General features: G+C 33.7%; 2 protein-coding genes and 1 pseudogene across 2 annotated transcripts; 2 read left to right on the top strand and 1 right to left on the bottom strand.

Annotated features, from left to right (window-relative positions):
• Positions 1-4,342: 4,342 nt before the first annotated feature.
• LOC132308044 (putative cyclin-D6-1) lies at positions 4,343-6,317 on the bottom strand. Its single transcript, XM_059805998.1, has 5 exons — positions 5,861-6,317; positions 5,680-5,769; positions 5,374-5,578; positions 5,173-5,303; positions 4,343-5,087 (listed from the first exon to the last, which is right to left on the bottom strand). Exons 1-5 carry the CDS (start codon positions 6,101-6,103, stop codon positions 4,836-4,838), a joined length of 921 nt encoding a protein of 306 aa, XP_059661981.1. The 5' UTR covers positions 6,104-6,317; the 3' UTR covers positions 4,343-4,835.
• A 405-nt stretch (positions 6,318-6,722) lies between these two features.
• On the top strand, positions 6,723-14,817 carry LOC132309869 (cytochrome b6-f complex iron-sulfur subunit, chloroplastic-like; annotated as a pseudogene).
• LOC132308045 (protein DOWNY MILDEW RESISTANCE 6-like) lies at positions 14,132-17,219 on the top strand. The gene is made up of 4 exons (XM_059805999.1): positions 14,132-15,766; positions 15,911-16,158; positions 16,242-16,563; positions 16,694-17,219. Exons 1-4 carry the CDS (start codon positions 15,308-15,310, stop codon positions 16,979-16,981), a joined length of 1,317 nt encoding a protein of 438 aa, XP_059661982.1. The 5' UTR covers positions 14,132-15,307; the 3' UTR covers positions 16,982-17,219.
• The last annotated feature ends 4,849 nt before the right edge of the window (positions 17,220-22,068 follow it).

Here is a 22,068-nt window from a genome sequence, read left to right on the forward strand (position 1 = left end):
ATAAAATCAACTATCATATACAATCAAATTGTGAAAACACATAAGACATGCCCTAGGTCTTCAACTATCATAACATGTTACATATTAGGCCTTGAAAACTAGGGCTGTTCAAAAAATCCGAAAAATCGAAAAAACGAACCAGACCAAATAGAATTAGGCGGTTTGGGCTAGTTGTATAGCGGTTTGGTCCGGTCTTGGACCCAAAATTATGGAACCGTAATTTTTTGGTCCGGCCCTGGTTTAGGGTCCTACTGGACCAGATCAGCCCGGACCGAACCGTTGCTATGTTATAATATATATATGTATATATATATCATACCCTAAACTTAAATCAAGTAAAGTTGTCACGTACCCCCCCTAAAATTTTAAATTCTAAAATTATCTTAACTTTTTCTTTCTTTTGTTTTTTAAATTCTTTAAATTTTTTTTTTAAAAAAGTCAAATTTGCCTTTTAAAATATAACTCAATTTTCTTTTATTTCCTTTAAAATATATCTCAATTTTCTTTCTTTTTTTCTTCTTAAAATTCTTCTTTTTGCGTTTTATATCAATGTTAGTTGAATTTATTATTATTATTATTATTATTTTTTAACTTTGTCCCCTCTGAATTTAAATAAAATAAAAAGGAAATCAACTGAAACCGACAAATCGAACCGAACCAAACTGATTTTTTGTGGTTTGGTTTGGTTTGGTTCCATGGGCATTATGGTTTGATCTGGTTTCAAAAATAGTGAAACCGTTATAAATGGTTTGGTCCCAAAAAACTCCTAATCCGGTCCAAACCGGACCGTGTGCACCCTTATTGAAAACATCAATGATGCAAATAAATCATAATTTCATTAAATGTAAGCTAATAAAATAAAATTTAATAAATTACTCTAGATTGCAAAATATCACCAAATGATATGAATTTAACACATAATAAGTAACATATCATGAAGAACTCAAATATCAAATCAAAAGTCTAATTAAGCCACTAAAACACTTAATTAATTAAAAATATCTAGATTTCAAAAGTCATCCAAAAATTCTAAAAATAATATATGATGAACTACAAGTCATGGGCTCTCCAAATATCATATTATTAATTAAATTTAAGCATCCTTCAATTATGAAATTAAATCATCATTTAATTAAAAGAAAAACTATTTCTAGATCTAAACTTTAAACATGCATATAAGTTATATAAACCTCAAAAACATGTAAAACACTAAGATTATAAACATGAAACACCCCCTACCTCACTTGAGATGAAAATCTTAAATCCCACAAAAATCAAACCCCACAAAATGCGAAGGAACTTCGGGGTTTTGATGGGGACAACAAGGAGAGCAAGAATCCTCAAGTGAGAAGACCCAAATTCAAGCTTGACCACTCAGCCCCAAAATCAAAGTGTTGCAAATCGGAAACCGATCGGATAGAAATGACTGCGTCGTCAAGGAGATTAAAAAAAGTATAAACCGCGAAAATGAAAATCAAAGACGAAATAGATGAAAAGAGGAGAGAGAAGGGGCAACTCTAAGGTTCTTCAATGGAGGCTAGTGGCTGTTATTTTAGGAAATAAAGAGTTAGAGATACTTTCTCTCTTATCCATTAACCCTAAATAGGTCAAAAAGTGTCTCGAACGGTCCGAATGGGCCCTGTCCGGGTCCAAAAAGTGAAATCAGTGAAGACGTGCTCAAATGCTGATGGTCCGTGAACGAAAAAGTTTCAAAATAGAATTCTAAGGTCAACGGAAGAAACAGGGTCAAAAAATGAGTCTCGATCGAAGAGATATGCTCCTGATAAGATTGACGACTAATGGGGTTCGAAAATTCAAAATAAATGAAATAAAAATCCGAAAAATATTCCGGAAGTACCAGAATTTTTAGAAAGCCCAAAATGAGGTGTCATTCAAAAGATACATTTAAAAGAACCTTAGATATAAAATTTCATCAGAAAATAATTACGAAAAACACCCCGAGTAAAGAAAATAATTTTTAAGAATCTTTGCATTTATACCCCTATGGGCAAAAGTAAACATCTAGTATGCTTTTCTACCAAAGCAAAAATGTGAATTGTATAGAAATTAAGTAAAATGAATGCATGTAAGGTTGGAATCAAATCCGAGCACAACCCGATAGGTTACGCAAAATGAAAAGATAGTGAAAAATGACCGAAAAAAAAAAAAAAAAAAACTCGAAAAAAGAAATCAACGAAAAAAATTTATCCGTAAAATTTAAAGGAATGAAAATGATGGGGTCATTACATACATAAATAATTGGAGCGTAGGGCTGCAACTCGGGTGGGTAGCCCCGCACTAAGCTCACCTCAGAAGAATTTGTATGTAAAAAATAAATAGTTAATGCTGCATCCATGACTTGAATCTGAAACTTTAAGCATTAATCCCAAGCACATTACCAACTTAGGTAATACACCCTTGGGACTTAAGTATAATTATAAATATATATAATATTTTCGAGCTCGGGTTGGGTTTTGGGCTTCATCCATATCAACCTAAGCCCAGCCCGAATTAAATTCGGGCTCAAAATATATAGCCCAGGTCTAAATCGAAATTAAAAAAACATTGCCCAAGCTCACAATATTTCGAGTTGGACTCAGGTTATTTTGGGTTGGGCCCGCCCGAATTGCAGCCCTACCAACACCGCCTCATTAAGGATAAGGCTTGACTCTAATATGCTGACCTATCAACTAAAATGTTAAGAACGGTTTAATGGCAAATGCTCTTCCAATTCGTATAAAATATGAATACAACTTAAATAATATTTTTAGTTGTGTCATTATCTAATATTAATTGGATTGTGGAGTTGACGACCAAAACAAACCTAATATTCAAAATTATTTTATAGAAAGTGATTCTTAAATTTAATTCGATGTCTACACTAATTAACCTAAACTTAATTAACATATTGATAAACCAACTTGAACCAAAGAAAAATGATTGAAAGTGGCAAAGGCCCCACCCGAAGTCGAACCCAGGTCGCTGGATTCAAAGTCCAGAGTGCTAACCACACCATGGAACCACTGTGCACAAATCAAAATCTGATCAGTAAAGCTGTTATTTTTATTATAAGTGTTATATACTTTAGGTAATCTAATTCTAAAATAAAGAATTGACATGTTTGATAAGAGATTGTGTTTTTTTTAGGGTAAAAAAAATTAAACTGAGTATAATAAGTTTTATTATAAATAGTAAAAATTTAAAAATAAATTAGTTATTTTAGATATCAATTGAAAAGCTTTATAATTTAGTTTTAATCAATCATAGCTATATATCATAGAACACATGAAATTAATCAGGCTTTATTGGAGTATCACCGTCACCTTACACCTTCATTTATGTTCATCTTCACATTTATATATTACTAGTGGACATTCTGAAATTTCCTTCTGGTGGTCCAATTCAATGTTTGTATTTATTTTCATATGCTACAAAGATCTCAAAAAATGGGCCAGATTTCTGGGATAGCCATATCTCTTTGAGGGGACCATCCGACGGTTCAAAATTTGAGATCACACCACTTGGAATCGTTACTCACTCCTTAAAACCTTAACCATATGGTTCAAAATGATAAAAGAACTCAAGAAACAAGGCCAAGTTTACCCAAAAACAAGAGAATGATCATAATGAATTTAACCCATTTGATCCAACATGAACATACCAAATAGCTCTGACAGAGAAACTCCTTTTTGGAGTAGGACTGATTACGGATAGGATCGGTTCGATTTGGGAATAAAGTTTAATCTAATTTGATCCCCACGGATTGGTGAAATTTGAAACCGAACTGATCTGTGAGAACCTTCAATTTGAACCAAATCGATTCGTGAAATAACGGATTGGATCGGTTCGGTTTTCACGGATTGGGCTTTTTAAACAGCCCAATATGATTACACTTTAAAGCCCATTAAAATTTCAAATTTGTAATTAAAAATCTATAATGACTAATGACTTTGTTGGCCTAGGGTTAACTTAAAGTTTTGAATAATGAATTAAAAAATATATATAGTTATATATATTAATTTATAATTAAGATAACGAATCGAATCGATTTTTCTAGGGCCCAATCCGTTAATCGAATCGCGAAAAGCAAATTTCTATTTTTTTAAACCATCACTGAACCATAAAATCTGAAAATTGAATCAAATCACAAGGCGAATTTGCTCGGACCGGATTGACAAATTATTTGCTTACCCCTAATTTGAAGTAGGGTTGAATGTGCAAGTTTACTAAAGTGGACAAAGTAAACCAATTAAACAATGCAAATGATAAAGAATAAAAATAAAAAAATTAAATATATATAAAAGAAATCAAAGTGACCTATAAAATATCGGAGTATATATTTTTGGTTATAGGTGGTGTAATTAAAGCTTGTTTATTTTTGAAAAGAAATTTTTGCAAGAGGCATAAACACCAATGAAGGATAATATGGTCATTTGAAGCAGCATTTTCCTTCCCGCACTGACCACAAAATAAAGCCAAAAGTACAAGAAACAAAGAAAAATCCTTGTATTTTCCTAAAGAATTATTCTCTTTAATCATTTTCGTTACTTATTCCCCTGCCAGATACAAAGAGACACCAAAACACCGGAATTTAACGCTACATATCAAAGTTGAGTTTTGTTTTTCTTGTTTGACAACTAAGAAAACGAAAGAAACCATTTTCCTTTTTCAATTTATGTCTCTCTCTCTGTGAGTCTTTTTGGTAGACCCATCTAGCTACCAAGCCCTGTCTCATCCTCGAATGGACCAGTGGTGCATTAGCTGGTTTGTTGATGAGTCAGTCCCAATCTCTTTCTCTCTATCTCACTCCTCGTCGTCTGTGTCCAGTAGTAAAGTTAAACCTGATAAAGCTGAAACACACCGTCGTTTCCAAAACCGCCAATCTTTCGACGCTTTGTGTCTCTCTCTAGCATAATTCTTTTTGTGGGTCCACTCGAATTGGTCTTCTCGCTGTCTGAGCTCCAGCTTGAGCACGGCCCGTCAAGCACATTGACCGGTGTGCTCGAGCTCAATGCCATTTCTAACACCGACTCGTACCCATCCCTTGTTATGTATTGCATCACATTGTTGCAGCTAAATAACTTACACTGTAACAAAATTAACAAAAATAAAATTATATATATATATATATATATATATATCGTTCAAATTAGAATAACTAATGTGAGTTACCTTATTAACATATGCACAGTTTGAAATTGCTTGTCTAAAGCTTGGAAATTGTAATGGAAATAGTTCGTGAGAAGCATAGAGAAGTGTCGTTGCTGCAATTATCGACGGTTTGAACTCTAATAGCTTCACATCTGTAATAAAAATAAATAAATAAAGATTTACCCATCTTTCAAGTAATAAATTGCTGTAATTTGTGTATACCATGTTGAGCTTTGAAGATGATTTCAGTGGCTCGAGCTTTGAGAGCTTTCGTGGATGGTGGGTCTATGAATTTGAACAATGAGATAAAGAAATTGATGAAAGAGAGAGGAGTAATAGAGCGCATTCGCCATTTGAGAGCTCCGAGGATTAGAAACTCCATTCTTCGAATTGTTTGCTTATCGAACATGAATCCACCGTCCTCGTGCTGTTCCAGAAGATTTACAAAAGTTCTCTCAGAACATTCCACAAAAATTTCTATATAAGTTGTTGTATTTAGTTGATGTAGATCAGAGAAATGCAGAGTACCTGAACAGCAGAGAATTCTGTTTCTTTCATCTTCAAAGCTAAAGAAACGCAAGAAACTGCAAGAAGCCGCAAGACCCATGACTTCCCTTCCTACAAAATGCAAATTTTATTAGATCTCTCTCTCTATATATATATATGCATATGTATATATAGAGATAGATATAGAGAAGTGTGTACTTACTGGTATGCGTTGGGTGGAAAGGAATCGATCGAGGTAATTAACGGCTAGGTAGGACAGAAAGGGATCAAAGTTGTGAGAGAAGATTGAGATTAGAGAGATGGTTTGGCGGCGAACAGAAATATCGAAATCTGTGGCTTGGAGGCTTCGAGGCATGTGATCGGACTCGGTGTGGAAAAGAGAAGGGAATGAGTCGGAGTAGAGGTCTTGGAATGCGGGTAATGGGTTTTCGAGATCGAACTCCATTGATGGGGTTTGTGAAGGTCACTCAGTGGTAAAGAAGATGACAGAGTACAAGAAACACATTAATGAGAGAGAGAGAGAGGGGGGGAGGGAAAAGAAAAAGGAGAGGAAGTGAGTTTGGTGTCTCTTGTGTAATAAAGCTGTCCGAGACCTCAACTTCACCCTTATAGTCCTCTCTCTCACTCTCTCTCTCTACATCATCTGGTCTTGCTTTCTCTCTCATCGCGAAGGGAAATGGTTAAGTGTGGGATAGTGGTGATGAGATGGGCTTCATATGCGTATGATTGAAGCGTTGAAGTTGCATCATCATAACTAAAAAGGAAAAAAGTCTGATCATTTTCTGCTGCTGTTTTGACTAGTAAAAATGTCTAGCAATTAATTATGGTGAAAAATTAGCAAATTGAACCTTGGGACTATCTGATTCATATCCAATTTACAAATTTCATTCCTTTTCCTATGTGCAATCTAAAATGGTAGCATTAGGATATTAGGCATCCTTAATTCTTTCTATTTTGTTTACTTAAAATGTCATTACTAATAATCAGTTTTGTTTGTGTGGAATGCTGGAGTGGAAAAACTGAAACTATATATATATATATATATATTATGTTACAAAACTGGAATGAGGGAATGCTGTCAAGGTAATTACTTCTCCAGGCAAAAGCTAGGTTATCAACTCCAGAGTTTAAAACTCCCTGAAACAGAATTATTGGTTAGGAGTACTTTTTTTCATGCAAGTTGATTTATTTTTTTGGGTTCGAGTACATACAACCGTCCTAACATAAATAATTTTTTTTTTTTGCCCTTTTTCTTTTTATCGGTAAATATTCAAATATATCAATAAATTAATGCTTACTATGAAATTCAAACTTATTGTCTCCACTTAGTGAAGGACTCGCTAATGGACCAGTATAGTTGTTGATTTCTTAAATTCTTTGATTGACTCAAAACCAACTCATAATTACAAAGAGATTTATCCTGTGACAAAAATCCTAGATTGTATGACAGGTGGGTCAATCAAAGAAAGAAGGAAAAAGCGGGAAAAAAATCATAAAAAGAGGACTAGATCCACATTCGATCCATTGTCTTTCAAAATTGCAGTTTAGTATTCTAGTAAAATCAAATACCTTGTACACTAGATTTATTTGCCCAAAAAACGAAACCTCTTAATTTAATTATACTATCCTGTGCCGCATAAAGAGGTTTTAGTTCAACTTATATGTATTTGAAAAAAAAAAAAAAAAAAGGATAAAATTTGGAATCATGGGGATAAAATGCCTCTACTTAAGAGATTTCTTACCAGTCACATGGTTTATTTTTGGCAATTAGCTTTTTAACCTTTAGGGGTTGAAATATGAATCCCAAAAGTCAACTTGGAATCTTGGAGGCATCCTATGGAGGCAGAGAGGGGAAGACACTTAACCTCCCATATACTTATACATTAGGATTCCAAATAAGCCAAAGGGGAATTGATTTTCACTCTGTTAGGCTCGTTTCGTTCGTTTTCAAGTATAAGTCAGGCTTTGCTAAGGATCGTGAAAAGTTTAGAAAAGTTAAACTCGGACTTAATTCGTCATTATTTTAAAAACTTTAATTCACTTTAGTTTGACTTAATTAATAAAACGAGTAGGTTGATATTATATTAGCATATTTGTATTTGGGTTATGTTTAATCTTGTGGTCAAAATTGTTTTAACTCATTCATGAATTTTTAAGAACCTACACAGGTTTATATTCGTGAACCTACACAAACTTATATATGTTCATGAATGTGTTGTTCATAAATACACATCTGAATTTAGTGTTTACAAACTACACAAAGCCTAATACGTAGTAATATATAGGAAGCTTAACAATTGAGCTCAAATTCGAGTCATTTATTTAATTAAGGAGCTTGAGCAAACTCTAAACAAGTCGTTCAATTCCCAGACCGTCTAGATCTACTTGATTCTTTTGCAACCCAACTAAACACACAGGACAATTCACAATCAGTACCTACTGCACCTATATATATTATGCGCGCGCGCGCGCGCACACACACACACATTATTGGAAATACACAAAGACAAAGATTGGGTTGAAATCTTGGTGCTTCACTTCAAACCAAGTAACTACCCCAAGTGAAAGAAGTCCTGAAAATATCCACTGCCCCCATTCTTACAAATGAAAAGATACAAAAGGTCCAATATATAGTATTCTCAAGTCATAGCAGTGTGACAGCTTGGGTTCATATCATTGAATCAGTAGCTCTCTGCTTACAAGTAGAAGAGATTATTAAAGAAGACAAAACATTAAGGATTTTTATGCATACAATATTATACTACTTCAACTGCCAGTTTAAGTAGGTTTTTTTTTATTGGGTTCAGTACAAAAAAAAGATCAAAAAGGTCAAAGCAAGAAAAACATTGTGTTTGAATTAAACCAAAGTTGGTTTATGTACTCCACTAGTTTTTAATTAGGTGTTGAGGTTCTAAACATAAATTTTCCGATAAATCAACTTTCAAGCATCAAAACCAAAAGATGCACAAATTAAAGGTTCCTAGAGGACTCACAATAAATAAAAGCTGGCATCCATGTGTAAACCGTCGTGCTTGCATAAGTACTGGTTATTCAAAATTGAAAAATGATAAAAGTTCGGAATTATTATTATTACTTACTGATATGTCCATTATTGGCTGAAATAGCAAATAAATAAATAAATATATAATCAAGCGTAGGCCGTACTTGTAAAAGTAATGCATGATGGTCATTCATGATGAAATGACTACTCAAGCACATCCTTTTAGGACACCATTTGAAATACTTCATCTCTATGTTTTAAAAAAATGGGTACTCAATTAGGGTGGCAAAAAAGTCTCATTTTGATCAGAGAACAGACTTAATGACCGTGTGGAGTCGTATGTATAAAACCTGGCTGTGTCTCCTAACTGAAAACCCATGCCAACATTGCTCCCTTGCAATGTAGAGAAAAAAAAAAGTTAAAGCTAATGGGAATGCAAAGCAAGAAGTCTCACTTTCAAACCAAACAAACAATCATTTGTTTGGTCATTTTTGGTTCCGGTGAAAAAAGAGTCCCACATTATTCCTCTCAATTGCACCTACTTTTGACATACTTCACCAATCCATTTAATATATTCATATATACATATATATATATATATCTTTGGTGACTGAAACCCATATGGAGTCCTTGACCCTCTTCTTGATTTTCAAAGGCAGAAAAGAGAGAAAAGAAGAAGAAAAAGCACACACACACACACACAGAAAACTCAGTTGTATGTATACTTTTTCAGCAGTGCTTTGAGTAGCACATGGCAAGACAGGTGCATTACTATAAATAAATAACATCGGTTAGGAGTTGTTATTGAGAGGTTGACTTAATTTGTTGTTGACCTGGTCAAAATAATGATAGAATAATATATAATACTTAAACCATGGTATGGATGAACTTCCACGTCATTTTGGTTTACAAAAGTCATTAACTTGATGACTTTCTAATGGTGGTTAAAGAACTTAAATTGAGTCATAAACAATGAACAATAACTCGTTAGAAATTAAATAAAGGCTTTGAAGAACGTTCGTTTCTTTTTTTGGTTGCTTGAAGATTGCTCCATCTCGTAACACTCTCTTTTATCTATATACTCTTATACATGTGTCTATATATATATATATATATTTCTTTGCTTTTGTTGTTGGGTGTCTTCTTCTTTTTAGCAATACAAATAGATTCTCTTTCCATGCGTTGGTGCAAGAGAAAGCCTAAAGAAACAAAAGAAATACGCAGTATATTTTTCATTTTATTTTCTCTTTCTCTCTCTTTAGATTTGTTGTTGATTATTGTTTGTAAGGTGAAGATGATGAAGAAATTAAAGGGTGCTGAAATTGGCAGAGAGTGGTTACAAAAAAAAAAAAAGGTTGTTCAGAAGGATAGTGTGCACGCTTCAAGCTAGCTATATAGCGATTGTATGTGTGTATATATATATATATATATATATATATATATATATATATAAATGATTGAGTGAGACACACATGCGATCGTAAAATGATTGCATGCTCACACCAACCTCTCAAATACAGATGACACAATCATTATGTTTGCAATACACAATACTCTGTACGTCGTTTACAACAAACGTGGGCCTTCTCCTACTCTGGATGAAATCAAAAACCTACATCCATTATTTTGTTTTGTGACTTACAAAAAAATGATACTCCCTAAATAAACACCAAATCACGAGATTAGAGGACCTATCAAAATTTTAAAAAAATTGAGTCCAACTTGAGTCTAAACAAAATCAAGTATAAATTATAGTAAAAAAAAATAAAAAAATAAAAATAAAAATCTACAATAAGCTCCAGACTCATAATGAGTCTTGTATCTCTCTGGAGATAAAAAGTTAGGGTTAATAACCAAATATCACATTAAAATATTAGATTCAATTTTACTTTTTGTCACTCACACCTTAAGTATAGCACGTTATTTGAAATTTGGGCAAAAAAAAAAAACCATGTAATTTAATTTGTTTGTGTCGCCATCCATCAATCGGCAGATTGGGCTTTTTATTACCCAAAAAACATATCCCAAACACTGTGCCCGTTCAGGAACACAGGAATATTCCTGTTTGGGCCCAGGAAGATGGATCTATTGTAAATAGTAGGACTTCCGAGCCACGTTTCAGGTAACCTTGAAATCTTGTTCAATAAAGGGCATAAAAGATGGACCATCTCAGACCAAAAAGCCCATTACGGCTTCTGATACTTCCCAGTTTAAACGCAGGCCCAAACTTAAATTTAAACTCATTCTTTTAATATGTTCTATATTTCAAAAGCTTAATTACCTAGATTGGAGCTTGCAACACTATGGGCCTGAGGGTCCAAAGTGGCAAGTACTATCAAAGAGCTCAGACCGAAGTTCTAAATAAGCCCATCTCGTGAGCTTGTGTTAGTCACACAGCTCACAGTTGCAACATCCAAATACGTGGTTGTGCAAAATGCCTTAACCCCCAACTCTCGAATGTAGTAGTAGTTCTTCTTCTTCAATTTTTTATTTTTATTTTTTTCCAAAAAAATCCACTCACGGATTTGGTGTTCAATTGTTGATTCATAGTGAACCACAGCAAATTTCGAGACCTTCTCCTCCATGGTTACGTCCACGCTCTCACCTGTGACACCATCCCTGGTAAACTTGTATATAATTCATCAATATATATTCATACATACATATATCATCACCAAGATATTTTTTCAAATTGAACCCAATTCTTATAAATTACTAATAGTTTCTGTATCAGCTGTGTTACAGCAAGAATGGTATGTGCTCTCCTCCACAAGCTCTTGTAAAACCCATGAGGATCAGTGGTTTAGGGAAGGACGAGAGAATGACAGTGACGTGCATGGCCTCGATCGAGTCCCTGACATGGGTAAGAGGCAGCTCATGAATCTGCTTCTTTTGGGTTCTATTTTACTTCCCACTGCTGGCATGTTGGTCCCCTATGCCACATTCTTCGCCCACCTGGGTCAGTAAGTAACTTATTTTATTTGCTTGATTATTATTAATTTGTTAAGTATGGTTAATTGTTCGGATGCTAATGCATAAATCGAATTCAAGATCTATTTATTTATTTGTTTTTCCCCATCAGTTATCATAGATGCATTAGCTTGGGGGAGATGATCTGACAAGTTATGGAATTTAATGAAAAATAAAATAAAATAAAATAAACACATCATTGAGAAGTTGGGGTTGTCAAAATTGAAGATAGAATGAGAAAAATACGTGCAAGTAAGACTAAAAACTTGGTTAACATTAGGAGTAGAGTGCACTGTAAGATGAAGGAAAATGAAAAGGGGCAAGTGCCCGTTTGGGTTGCTCACTGTGTCCAGGAGCCTGTGTTCGAGCCTTGCACTCTCCCCGTCCCCTCTAACAACTAACCACTAACATCTAACATTCTTGCCCTGAAAAAGAAAAAGAAAAAAAGAGGAAAATGAAAAGGGATGTGACCTGAGCCAGTTTAAAAATATGATTCAATTAGGAGTGTTATTATAGATAGATTAATATGTCAAGAGAGGGATGGTATAGCTCACACAAGATACGGGAGACGCGGAATTTGTTGTTATCACAATGTGATGTGTAGATTATGTTAAATTCTATAGTATTTTTGTCAAACAGATATATAAGAGGGCAATTTTTTTTGTTGAAGATTTTCAAGGTTTGTGTGAATTTATCCATTCAATTATCATGCAACAACCGAAAGAGTGAACAGTATTAGCATACCTTAATTTGCCTGTGAAGTTTCAAGCAGTGTCCTGACACCTGGTTTGGGTAATTTTTGTTAGTTATCTGCAGCTTCTTTTAAGTAGGTCAGAAAGATGATTTAGTGTCAAAATTGGCACTCATAAATTTGCTCAGAAATGCTTATTAAGGAAATGGAGTTCTGATAATTATTTATTGTTTATCATCATTAGATACTTTATTATTTCTGCTCAATTTGTTCATCTATATCCTAAAACTGCCTTCTGATTTGACTGTCAAAATCTAAAATTTCTGTAACAGTGCATCATCTCTTTTTCTTGTTAAAATTTTCATCCAGTATTGCCTGTCATCATCATTTGATCACCTTTCATAAAACTGCCTTCTAACTTGGAAAAGTATAACAGATCAGGCGGTGCTGGGGGTGGTACTATTGCTAAGGATGCCTTAGGAAATGACGTCATTGCAGCTGAATGGCTGAAGACTCATGGACCTGGGGATAGACCCTCACGCAAGGGTTGAAGGTATGCTACTATCCTTAATATATTTCTCACTATTAAATTTGTTGAACATTCAAAAGAAAATGATGACCGTTCAGAATACTTATTAAGGTACAACATTAAGAAGACAATGATGTTGAAATATTGACTACATATGGTACATTTGGGTAGCTCAATATGATTTTGTGAAAAAGTGTTTTCTTAGTGGAAATATAGAGACATTCATATGAAAGAGGAAAAATAAAACAACAAAAAGAAAGGTTCTGATCTTCAAAAAGGTTTCAGATTGCCCTAGTATTCCATCAATTAGTTACCCAAGATTCCAGACGTCCATTAAATGAGAGAAATCTAGTAGGGAAAAACTACTATAGATACAAAGAAGAGGAGTTAATGCTTTCTTTTGTACCATTTTTTCATATGTGAAATGTTTTTTTTTTTTTCCTAGTTGGTACTCACTCACACACACGTCTCTTTTGAGACTTGAACCCCTGACCTCCTTTTGGGAAGTAAGAGGCTGATACTGTTAGGCCACTGGCCCGTTGGTATATGTGAAATGTTAATGAACCCTCCTCATTCGTCGACTTTGTGTGATCTAATTTGTACTGTAGGAAGTCATGATTTCCATCGTTTTAGTAGAAAAAAATATTATAAAAAATCTCTATTAGCTCCATCAAGTGGGAAGAAATATGTGCTCCAAATATGAAAGAAGCAGATACCTCCTGGTAAATGTTGATTATGCAGGCAATGTCATGTTATTTTTTCTGAAAATTGGGATCGGATCATCATAAAAAATATGGAAGTCATTAGTAAATATGATAGTAATTGGAATAACACGATAAGACTTACTTTAAACACTTTATTAGAAAAATATGTGAAATTATTTTATTCAAACTCAATGTTTACAAATCCTTGGGGAATAATACTGTGAATTTGAATCAACTTGTAGTTTTGGAAAATAATTTCGATACGGATTTCAGGGGGATCCTACCCACCTTGTTGTGGACAGCAACAGAACTCTTGCAACATATGGAATCAATGATGTCTGCACCCACCTTGGGCGTTTTGTGCCGTGGAATGCTGCTGAGAACAAGTTTATCTGCCCATCATGGATCCCAGTACAACAATCAAGGAAGAGTGGTTAGGGGACCTGCTCCACCGGTTAGTAAGAGATTTTTTTTTATTTTTTATTTTTTTATTATAACCAGTTGTTTATGTTATTTTATTTCTTTTGGAAGAAATAAATTGACTAGTATATTTGAAAGGAACAACAATTAGAAATTGCTATGGTTGCATTCAATTTGTTAAGACATCACTGTTTAAATGACCACAACCTGACTTAAGGGAGAACTGGAAGAACATCCCCGTCTATGGCCATGGCCTAGTTGGGCTTTAGAAGGGGAGGAAGTAGTACTAGGCTACGACCCCCGGTAAAGTAAGAAATTTGATTATGCAATTTTTTTGTATATCACTATTTTAAGTATATTTTTTAAATGACCATGTATGGCCTGTTTGATGGGAGGAGGTGAAGAGGGGTGGGCCCATGGCTTGACTGGGTTTCGGCATATTGGACTGGCCTGGTTTGGCAAGATTTGAAATTTTTTTTTTTTTCCCAAATGATTTTTAAGAATTAAGCGTATGAGGTTGTATCTGTGACTTCTTAAGAAGAAAGTGCAGGGTGAAACATACTGCAACAAAAGAATGTACAACAAATGACTTGACCTCTAGAAGCTAGGCCCAGATCCCACTCATTAATTTTTTGGTGGACCTAGGTTCTAGAATCATTCTTCTTCTTGTTTATTTTTATTTATTTATTTATTTTTGTTTGCTTGTCAATAATTTACACATTTTGTTACTTGTTGAAACAGTCCTTTGGCATTGGCTCATGCCGATATTGATGATGGAAAAGTAGTGTTTGTTCCATGGGTTGAAACAGATTTCAGAACTGGTGAAGCTCCATGGTGGACTTGAATCTCTTCTTACCCTCTACAAGGTTGGAAGTGACTCAGTTTGTTTTGCACATATTAATGAAGCCTACAAGATACTCTGATGTAAGAAGGATGTTATTGACAATCTTAAGTATGCATTTGCTGTTGCACAGCTATTTGTATCTTGATTATCAATCACATAGCACTTTCTTATCAAATGCTCATCATCTGGCCATGATTCAGGTGGTTTAATTTTTCATGACATGAGTTTACGAATCTATTTTACTTAAATTGACAGTAATTTTTTGATGTGCAGTATTACTTATTTGGAAAAGGTTGAATTAGGGCGTCGTGGCTAAAATGAGGGTGTTTAATGTGGGCTCTGCTTGTCAATTGCACAATTTAGAATAAAATATCGATTCCCAATTTTCTCTCATCTATGTTCTTGTCATTACATTTTTATACTTTTTTTTTTTAGAAAATCATCATGTACACGTACCCTTCATAACAAACAAAGCATAGGATTGTCTCATATGCATGCTAGAGCTACTTGGCTACACCAATTGAGAAAACACTATCTTAGTAGGATTGAACAGATACGTGTGCCTTGTCTTGTCCAGACACATGCCAACTACTTTTGGCACCAACAATGCCTATATATGGACTCACATTTTCTCAGAACTTGCATTAATCACATGATTCGTAGTACCTCAATGTCTTCTCAAGTAGTTGCCACAGACGAGATGACTCCTACTCATGAGCAGCCAAGTAATGGTGATTACAAAAAAGGGATCAAGTACCTCACTGATATGATGCCTAACATGCCCAAGCTGCCTTCAGAATATGTTTTGCCATTACCGGCAAGTCCATTATCAGTCAGCCATGCTTCAATCCCCGTCATGGATTTAAGTGGTCTCTCTGGATCCACTGAGTGTAGAATGCTCACTATTCAAGCCATTGCCTCTGCCTGTACTGAGTGGGGATTCTTCAGGGTAATTTTTTCGAACTTTAGTGATTGAAAAATTATTCTTGACATTGTTGTTTTTGTTATTGTACATGTTTTAGAAATTAATATATATATATATATATATTTTGTAAACATTGATTTAATAATTTACCAAAATAAAAAACAACAGATTGTTAATCACGGGATAAAGATCTCTTTAATGGAGGAAATGCTGGAGGCTATAGAAGGATTTTTCAATCTCTCTTGGGAAGAGAAGATGAAATATGCTTCGGACGATGTGATGGATCCAGTTAGGTATGGAACAAGCTTGAATACATCCATAAAGCATGCTCTCCATTGGAGGGACTATTTCAGGCATTTTGGCCATCCTTTTCACAGTAGCTTTCATCTTTGGCCTAACAATCCCTCTAACTACAGGTAAATATAGATCTATAAATGAACCATTTTTCTTAAACTTTGTTTCAAATTCATTTTGATTAATCAATCCAAATCTTTCGAAGGTATGTAGCAAAGGAATACTTAGAGGAGGTTTGGAAGTTGCAACTGAAGATAGCAAGTGCAATATCAGAAGGCTTAGGACTGGACAGTGATTACATAGAGAAGTCACTTGGAGAAGGTTTCCAGATCCTTGCCTCTAATTATTACCCTCCATGTCCAGAGCCACACCGAACACTTGGGCTAGCAGCACATTCTGATCATGGTGGCCTAACAATTTTGATGCAAAATGATGTCGATGGCTTACAAGTTAAACACGAGGAAGAGTGGGTTGCTGTTGAATACGTGCCAGGGACTTTTGTTGTCAACATAGGAGATTACTTGGAGGTTCGTTATCCAAGTCCCATCAAAATAAAAAAAGTTATACCCTTATTGTATTGTTACTTAACCAATATCAGAATTTGGGCCACTATAGCATTAAACCTTGTGATTATAACAAACATTTTTATGATCTTAGATTTTGAGCAATGGAAGGTACAAAAGTGTGGTGCATCGAGCTGTGACAAATGCACAAAGAGCGAGGATATCGGTAGCCGTGGGCCACGGGCCTGAGCAGACGGCCACAGTTGCACCTGCAAGCCTACTAGTTGATGTGAAGGATGACATTAAATACCGGCCCGTCACCTACAAAGACTACATTAAGCTACAACAAAGCAGCGCTATAAGAGGAAAAAGTCCATTGCAAACCATAATGACCCACAACTCAACAAATGAAGCTTCTTCTGCTCCACTGCCTCGAGTATAAGAAAATTTCATTATGTGTGTGTGTGTGTGTGTGTGTGTGTGTGAGGTTTTGTAGTGAATTGACTTTTGCAAAGTATAATGTATGGGCACAAAGCTGCGTTTATTTTTGATGTTGTTGTTGGGTTTAGACATGAAACAAGCTAGTATATGCTAAACTTAAAATTAATCTAATTGGAATATTGTGTGAAATAATGAAGGAGGTAACCCGAGCTCCTTATATTGTTTAATGCCAGCTTAATTGTTGCTTATTCCGACCCATTTTTATTTAATTAATAAGAGAACAGTTTTTGGTTGAATCAAGGTTCTACGGCTGGTGGGTTCGATTCTCCTCAATTGCATTTCATTTTCAAACGGAACAATTTGGGCTGCGAGCTACTGGTCCGGGCCGGCCTAAACTATTGAGAAGCGGCCGGTCCGTTAAGATGCTGGTTTTGCTGCTAGAATTGAGACTCAACAATGGGCCTGCAAAAGGCCCGTTGCGAACAGCACCCGGTAAGTTTTGCTCTCTCGGTTCTAGCAGCAACACCCATGCCTTTATTTACAGACTTCATGGGAGAATCAGATGATGACATTTGTCCTTTCTTGATAATTATTTTATAATAATTTTTACTATCTTGTAAATAATTATGTCTAAGAATAATTATTCATTTATTTAAGTAACCCAACTTGAAGTGGGCTTGACTAGTTGAATAATTTGAATTGAGGTTTGACAATGAGTTTGGCCAATTCAAAAAAACATATGACCCATATTTATTGGAGGGTTCAATTTTTTACAACCTGAAGTATCTATTGTATCACGTAAAGAGGAGTGTTAAACACAATCGTGCAAGTCACTGTGCATTCACAGTCGCATGTTTGATTGGTTAAAAAATAATTTGTAATTAATTCTCTTTCCTATTTTTTTTAATTATAAACTTCAACTTTAAAACCAAATTACCCTTTAAATTATCTCCTCTTTCTTTATACCTAATAACATTCCTTCTTTCTTTTGTTACATATATTTAACTTTATTTATTTTTCTTTATTTTTAACAATCGTCTTTTTATTATTTTATTATTTTTATTATTATTTTTTTTCCTGATTGGATATATATGGCTACACTTCATTCTTTACTTTCTTTCTTTTTTTTGTTCACTTGTTATATATATCTATTTACCCTATAAAAGTTTATTCTATTTTTAATTTTTATATATACTTTTTTCAATATTTTATAAGCGTCTTCGATTTTCACACTTTTTTATTTTTAATTTTAAAGTGTCGTCTCGATTTTTACACTCTCTATTTTTAATTTTTAAAGCGTCGTCTCGATTTTCACACTTTTTTTTTCAATATTTTATAAGATCGTCTCGATTTTCACATTTTTTTTCAATATTCTAGAAGATTGTCTTGATTTTAAAAAACTTATACACAGTTTTCGGTTACACAACCCTATAAAGCATCGAGTCTCTATTTTAAATTTTTATATACACATTTTTCTCATTACATGCGTTTCTTAAGACGCCATCAGTTTTATTTTAAGAATTTAAAAAAAAAAACAAAAAAACAAAAAAATGCGATTCTCATTCCATCTTTGTCCATACTACACGTAGAGTAGACATTGAGTCAATCTCTATTTTGTAAGATTTCTTAATTAATCAAAATTCTTCTTGGACTTGATTTTACTTGAATACTATATATATTTTGATAATTCATGTTAGATTTATTCAAAGAGTTAAACTTTTACTCAAAATATTCTTTAAATATTTAATTGACCTCTTCTTTTTATAACGTGTCTCTCCACTCCAGTTGTCTTATTTGTTTCCTCTTTTCTTAACTCTAAACTAATAAATTTTTAAAATTTATCTTCTAATGGAAAATCGAATGGAAAATTGTGAATTTTTTTTTTTTTTTTTTTTTTTGTAAAATACTTATCCTTTACTAATTATTTAATTTTAGATTAAAAAAGAATGTTCCTAACTATTGCAACTTGTACCCAACAATGTGTCGTTTGGAAAGACGATGTGCTCAGTTGAAGTTTGTATTCTTAAAAAAATTGTAAATGATAATATAATTATTTAGAAAAAAAAAATATTAAAGATAAATATATTTATATTAATTTTTAGAATTTTTAAAAAACAAAACAACCTTTCTTTACACTTTTTGGTAATAATAATAATATATACAGTGTATAATATACTTGATTTCAATATTTTATAAGCGTTGTTTCCATTTTTAAAAACGTATATGTTATTTTCGGTTTTCACAGCTTCCTCAGTACATATGTCTACGTTGCTGAAGACGACGTCAGTTTTATTTAAAGAAATTTTTAAAAACAAAATAGTTTTCTTTATGTTCCCCTTCTTCTTTGAACAAAATAAAAATTAAATATTCCTTTTTCTCAATTGTTCAAACCGACACATCTTCTTCTTTCATGTCTACTTGGCTGTTGTTTTTTTTTTTTTTTTTTTTCTTCTGATCCCCTTCTTCTTTAAAGAAAATAAAAATATATATATTTCTTTTTTTCCATTGTTTCTAAACAATAGTAATCAAATCGACATATTTTTTTATTTCATGTTTACTTGACTGTTGGTGTCTAAAAAATGTTATATATAATCATCGAATTGGATCTTGCCTCTCTCAGTCTACCTCTCTCGCTTCTTCTACCCATCTCTATCTGAAAAATGTTATATATAATCGGCGGATTGGATCTTGCCTCTCTCATTCTACCTTTCTCGCTTCTTCTACCCATCCCTTCTTTGAACATTTACTATCTAACTCTACTTCAAAAGTCAGAATGTGGTTGAAGCGCATAACTGAAGGCTTATTTTCATTTAAGGTATGTTTCAATATGTATTTTGTGTTATTTATATTTTTGCTTTTGAGGATACAATGTTTGAAAAAAAAATTCATTTTGTTGATCATAATTTAGAATTATTTATCATAGTGTTCTCATACTTTAGTTGTGCTAATATGCCTCTGAATGTTCATTTGGGTATAACCCAAGTCAATGATTTGGGTTTTTTGCGTTTCCAACCTTACAATCTCAGCAATTTCTTTTGCTCTCTCTCTCTCTGTCATTCTTCTTGTTTGCGGGCTTGGAATTCAATATAGATTTTTATTTACGTGCCATGCACGTGATCATTTTCTAGTGTATATATATATATATATATGTTCCACCTTGATGGATTTTTTATTGGATTTTATGTAATTTAATTGAAATAACGGTATGAGATTGAGTTTTAATTGAAGCAATATTATAAAATTTGAGTTTTAGTTAATATATGAAATAAGAGAAGTATGTGTTGACCTTGAATCTAAGGCTTTTGATGATTATAATTCATTAATGATGTTCTATGTTTACTAATGTCTTCTTGAGTGAAATTACAGATCAAAGCTTTCATCAAAACAAGTCACTATAATACAAGAGCAAAACTGAAGTAGCATCACCAAGGCATGAGCAAAGGACTAAGCAACCAAGAGTCAAAGACAAGTCATCACAACTCATCAAAATGGGGTTAGCTAGGTTGATGAGTTTCTTAGGAAATCTTATTAAAGTATATATGAACATCTTGAAGCTCAAACTCTCAAACATTATGCATATCAACTCATTCACAATGACTAAGGATTAAAGGACTTAAGTAAATCTTTATCTGAACAAGTTCCTGAAAATGAAAGTCCATTTCGGTATACCGAAATGGAAGGGCTTATTATATCAGTCGACCGAAATGAACAAAGAGTTTGTCCCAAAACCTCTAACTATTTTGGTCTACCGAAATAGAATTTCATTTCATTTCGGTCTACCGAAATAAAAGTACTGAGAATGATGCTCAAATTTTAAAATCATTTCGGAGGACCAAAACAACTGAGAGTTTTAATTCGGTCTACCGAAATAAAAGTACTGAGAATGATGAAATCATTTCGGTCGACCGAGATAGAAAAGGGCTTTACTTTGGTTTACCGAACCAAGAGTACTGAGAGGATGATGTCCAAGCTTAAAACCATTTCGGACGACCGAAACACAAGGGTGTTTCATTTCAGTCGACCGAAGCTATGTTTTTTAAAATTTAAACGGGCATTTTTTCTTGAAATATGTGTCCAACAGCTATAACTCTTATCAGACAGTTCTGAAAGTCTATATAATGACTGGTAGTCTTCATAAAAGCTTATTGCATTTATTGAGAAAGAACTTCTAGCAATCAAAAAGCATTTCATCATCATTTACACACATCATATATCATAAAAGAGAGTTGAGCTTCAAGTTATTCATACATACTCTAGAGTGGGCTAAATCTTGTACTTTAGATCTAAAAGAGATTACCTTGTACTTCATCAATCTTGTTCAAATCTTGTAAGGGCTGATGTGACCCAAGAAAGTCTAAGAGAAGGTGTTTCTCTTAGCTTTTAGAAGTAAGGAAGAGTTTCTTGTAAAAGGTTTGCTCTTCACCCGCAAGGAGAAGCCATAGTGAATTGGGAAGTTTTAAGAGGGGTCTTAAGCCGAGGAGTAGGAGTTTCCGAACCTTGCTAAAATCGCTGAGTACATGTTTGCAACTTCTATCTTTATCTCTCATATTTATTGTTTCATGTATGTCTTGATACGCCTCTTCATAAATATTGACAATTAAAGCTTAAAATTCTGATTGCATCATTCAATATTTGTCAAAGAAGTTGAGTTTAACTCTAGTTGATAAATCAATATAGAAAAATTGACCTTAATTTGCTTAGACTCTATTCACCCCACTCTAGAGTCTATATTTGGGCAACAATTGGTATCAGAGCAAGGTCTCTATTGAAAAAGCTTAAGTGTTTTAGAGATCGATCATGGCAAACTTAAATGGTCACCTTCTTCAAAAAGGTCAGTCCAATACTAGACCTCCTTGGTTCGATGGAACAAATTATGGTTATTAGAAAAATAGAATGATAGATTTCCTCCAATCCATAGACTACCAAATCTGATTGGTTATTGTTAATGGACCTTTTGTTCCAATGAAAGGATTTGGTACTGAAAGAGTCCCTAAGACTGAAGCTGAATGGAACACCAATGATTATAAACTTATCTCCTTGAATGCCAAAGCCAAAGTCAATCTTAATTGTGCTATAAGTCCTAGTGAA

Source organism: Cornus florida, unplaced genomic scaffold (genome assembly GCF_030987335.1).
Source record: "Cornus florida cultivar Cherokee Brave unplaced genomic scaffold, ASM3098733v1 CherokeeBrave_3.0.0_Hap2_Chr05, whole genome shotgun sequence".
NCBI lineage: Eukaryota > Viridiplantae > Streptophyta > Magnoliopsida > Cornales > Cornaceae > Cornus > Cornus florida.

What these genes read in the sequence shown, in the direction of transcription:
- LOC132308044 (XM_059805998.1), bottom strand. Translation starts at nt 6,103, where the DNA reads ATGGAGTTCGATCTCGAAAACCCATTACCCGCATTCCAAGACCTCTAC. An exon ending in TTTCCACCCAACGCATACCA is followed by an intron (nt 5,770 to 5,860) that starts GTAAGTACACAC and finishes TGCATTTTGTAG; the next exon opens with GAAGGGAAGTCATGGGTCTT. An exon ending in CAGAATTCTCTGCTGTTCAG is followed by an intron (nt 5,579 to 5,679) that starts GTACTCTGCATT and finishes CTTCTGGAACAG; the next exon opens with CACGAGGACGGTGGATTCAT.
- LOC132308045 (XM_059805999.1), top strand. Translation starts at nt 15,308, where the DNA reads ATGCATGCTAGAGCTACTTGGCTACACCAATTGAGAAAACACTATCTT. An exon ending in CTGAGTGGGGATTCTTCAGG is followed by an intron (nt 15,767 to 15,910) that starts GTAATTTTTTCG and finishes AAAAAACAACAG; the next exon opens with ATTGTTAATCACGGGATAAA. An exon ending in AACAATCCCTCTAACTACAG is followed by an intron (nt 16,159 to 16,241) that starts GTAAATATAGAT and finishes AATCTTTCGAAG; the next exon opens with GTATGTAGCAAAGGAATACT.